We start from the raw sequence: 3771 nt of genomic DNA on the forward strand, positions 1-3771 counted from the left end.
ACTTTTAGAACATTTTCATCACCCCCCCAAAGAAACCCTGTGCCGCTTAGCTATGACGTCTGAAGGCAGTCGGTTTTTTTTTTTTTTTTTTCTATTGAGAATACTTTCTTTTTATTATACAGGTTTCATATACATAACAATTATTTAGGGAACATTTACAGGCAAGGAGTTCAATTCCAAAACTCCGTTTTCACCCACACACACTGTACTTCACGCTCATCTTCGGGGTCAGCCCAACAGGAATAAGACAAAGTTATTGCTTTGTGAACAGAAAGCTTCAATTAAATTAGTCTTCCAGAGCTGAGAACAGCGCTCAGGATCCTCTTGACTTTAATACCCTGTGTACATATGAATAGAGCCTAAAGATGTGTCTTAGATTACCCCGTCACCTTTAAAAGCTAATATTAAAGTTGAATCCCATTTCTCAAAAAGTCATAAGAAGTGCACCCGTATTTACAGACCCCATTAAATTATGCATAAATAAAATCTGTACACTCAACGCAGCTTCTCAAAATACAGAATCTCCTCTGGGACTTGGGATGAGAGACGGCACAAGAAAATGCTTCACGCCCACCCCTTTTCAAGTTTTCTCGAAACACCAAGATGTGAAATAAATACGCAAAATAAAGCTTCCGTACCTTAAAGGAACATGTCTTTTCAAAGAGTCTCCTCCTAGTTGAAGAGTTAACTTGCAAAGTTTTGTTTTGTTTTTTTCTTAAAAAGAAAAACATAAAATCAGCAGGCTTTGCTTCTACAAGTTTCGTAAAACCCGAAGGGTCCCTGTGAACAAGGGATTTAAAGTGTGTCAAATACCACCTATTAACCAGTTCTTAAGCAGATAGAATCCTTGCCTCCTGCAGTATGTAGGATGAGACTGAAGAGGCTACATAAATACTTTTACCTTAACACTGAAAGTTATTGTGGATCTGAATCACATCAATTTGACATTTCAAGAGCTATGTGTGGGGGGGATTTTGTTAGCCCAGGGAATTTATTTAAAAGGTTCCAAAACTTGTAGCACCACTTTCAGAGAAAGGAAGAATGGGTTCCAAAAAATAAAATATCAGCTTAATGGGTAAAGAACCAGCACTTGTCACCTCCTGATAGCTCATCCAGAGTTTAAGAGACACTTCAGCACTCCTTAAATACTAAGGAATCCAGGAGGGCACGTGAAGATCTGGAAATCCGACGGAGGCCCTTTTCATGGGAAGGTGGATAACAAACTCTGTCCCCCAGGCAAGCGAGGTTCCCAGTGTGTCCTGGTCGAGACCGGTTTTGGAGTCCTTTTCCTTCCAGACTCTTCGGCCCTTTGTTCACCCCTGTTTTACTTCCTGTGCTTCTCCATCTTTTCCAGGGTTTTGCTAGAATCGGCTGGACTCTGGTCTCCGGGATTCATGTAGGATTTGTCTATGACCATCAGGGCTTCTTTTATGTAGTTCTGCACGGCAGACACAGCAGCACAGATGGCCTGGCTGCCAAACCCGTGGGTAATCAGGCTGAAATGAGACAAGCAGTTCTGGATGCTGGTCTCCAGGACCGGAGTGGGCCGGTTGTTCCCATTGGGAGTTCGGTCTTGATTGAGAAGGTCTGTGAATTCTTTACACACTTGCTGTGCAGCCAGCAGCATATTCTTCCTCGTTGCCATCTCATTGCGTCCTCCGAGATGAGGTCTGGTTAAATACTCGGCCACGGATTTACTAGGAAATTCTGCTTCACAGACATAGGCAAAGTCCCGAGCCAAATGAACAGCCTCACCTTCTACTAAAGATGTCAGGAGGGTGACGTGAGCAGCTTTCCGTCGCCCGGCTGGAAGATTCAACCCAATCTTGTCCAACTTCTCCCGCAAGGACCGGCCACCATTTTTAGATTTGGCTCTTCTGAGGACACCTCCCAGTAATGAGGCATTTAAGCACTCAGGCGGGGACAGTCGCCTCTGGACTTCAGCAACTGTCACTTTGTATTTAGATGTCGAGCTGAGGAGGGACAATCTTCCAGGGACCGAGCAGAAGACCTCGCTGGGATTCATCACAGCCTCCACCAGCTCCTTCTGACAAGGGAGACTCAAGGGGTTCTTCGTCATTGAAATAGGACCTTTGCGAATAACCGTCTGATCATGCAGAAGTAGGTGCTGGTCGTCGACATTCTGCACCTCCTCCATCTGGTGCGCCATGTCGTGGAGCCCCAGGTTCTCGGCCAGGCCCGCGGCGTCCAGGGCGTGCGAGTGGGGCAGCAGCAGGTCCGAGCGGCGGTAGGCGTCCCTGCGGGCGCTCACGGCGCTGCCGTCCAGCCCTGAGAGGTGGGGCAACAGGCCGGCAGGGCGCGCGTGGTGCGAGGGCAGCCCAGCCCCCTCCTGGCTCTGGCGGCCCGGCCAGGCCTGCTGCTGGCTGCCGGTGGGCGCCGGCTGGTGCAGGGGGTTGATGGCGGCAGCGTACGCTTCTCCCAGATGCGAGTAGGGGTCGGCGGCCTGCGAGTAAGCCAGCTGCTGGTAGGGGGGCGGAAAGTAGGGTGGTGGCTGGTATTCGGCGACTCCAGCATGGGAGAGGGGCGGCGCGGGGCTGTAGAGATGCTGCCCGGCAGAGGAGAGGTGAGGCAGGCGCGGGTTCCCATTGCTGCTCGCGTCGTGGCGATCCTGGCGGAACGTGCCCTCCGGGCCCCTCGGCGAAGGTCTGACGCCCGAGGTATTCTGCGGCTGCAAGTCCGAATCCCAGGCCTTGGGCCGGGAGAAGCTGGGGCAGGGGTCCTGCAGGCAGCGCAGAGCGCGGTCGCTCACGAGCCCGCACATGCTGGCGTCGTCGGCCGAAAGTGGGGAAGCGGTCGGCAGTCGGTTTTTAAAAATCATTTTATTGAGGTGTAATTGATACATAAAGAAAACTGTACATATTTAATATATATAACTTGATGAGTTTGAGAATAAGTATACATATGTGAAAGCATCACCACCGTCGAGGCCATAAACATATCTATCACCTCCCAAACTTTTCTCCTGCCCCCTTTATTACTATCATTATCATTATTACTGTGGTAAGAACACTTAACATAAGATTTACCCTCTCAGCAAATTTTAAGTATACAGCACAGTATCGTTTGGCTGTCGGCACTATGCTGTATAGTAGATCTCCAGAATTTATTCATCATACAAAACTAAAATGTTGTACCCTTTGACCATCGCTTCCCCATTCCCCCCTCCCCACAGCCCTTGGCAGCCACCATTGTGCTCTCTCCTTCTATGAGCTCGACTATTTTATATTCCACGTGTGAGATAGATCATAACAGCATTTGTCTTTCTGTGTCTGATCAAAGCCTGCATTCTTAACCACTACACTTTTCAGCATGAATCTGAAGCAGGCTAAAAGGTCACCCTTCTCTCACTTTCTCTTTTTTCCTTCCTTCCTTCATTCTTTCCTCCCTCCTGCTCTCCCACCCTTCCTCCCTCCTCTCCATCTTTCCCTCCTTCCAGCCTCCTCTTGGCTCTTCTAAGCTGGCAAATGTATCCATTTTCCATCAGAAGCTTGGTAACACTTGCAATGGGAGTAGATTTGCTTTTTTCAGGGTTGTGTTTATACTAGCATTTTTGGATAACCCATGGGAATTGACATGTTTCATCTTGACACTGCTAAATACTCTCCCATATGAAATCAAAGCAAATCTTTCACGTGTCATGGCTGGGTAATGGCTTTTCTTGGACAGTGTCCAATCCAGAGAACTGATGCTATTTTATTCTCCTGATGAAAACTGTTATTTGGCTTTTTCCAGCTCTTCAATTATCCTGTC

The 3771-nt window shown here is 48.1% G+C and overlaps 1 protein-coding gene across 1 annotated transcript; it reads right to left on the reverse strand.

Annotated features, from left to right (window-relative positions):
* Positions 1-222: 222 nt before the first annotated feature.
* On the reverse strand, positions 223-2907 carry LOC309812457 (transcription factor AP-2 gamma-like). Its single transcript, XM_082636250.1, has one exon. It carries the CDS (start codon positions 2861-2863, stop codon positions 1325-1327), a length of 1539 nt encoding a protein of 512 aa, XP_082492376.1. The 5' UTR covers positions 2864-2907; the 3' UTR covers positions 223-1324.
* Between the last annotated feature and the right edge of the window lie 864 nt (positions 2908-3771).

The sequence above is a fragment of the Mesoplodon mirus genome, assembly GCF_964341445.2.
Source record: "Mesoplodon mirus genome assembly, chromosome: 11".
Taxonomy (NCBI): domain Eukaryota; kingdom Metazoa; phylum Chordata; class Mammalia; order Artiodactyla; family Ziphiidae; genus Mesoplodon; species Mesoplodon mirus.

Coding starts and splice junctions, on each gene's coding strand:
- LOC309812457 (XM_082636250.1), bottom strand. CDS start 2,863: ATGTATCAATTACACCTCAATAAAATGATTTTTAAAAACCGACTGCCG.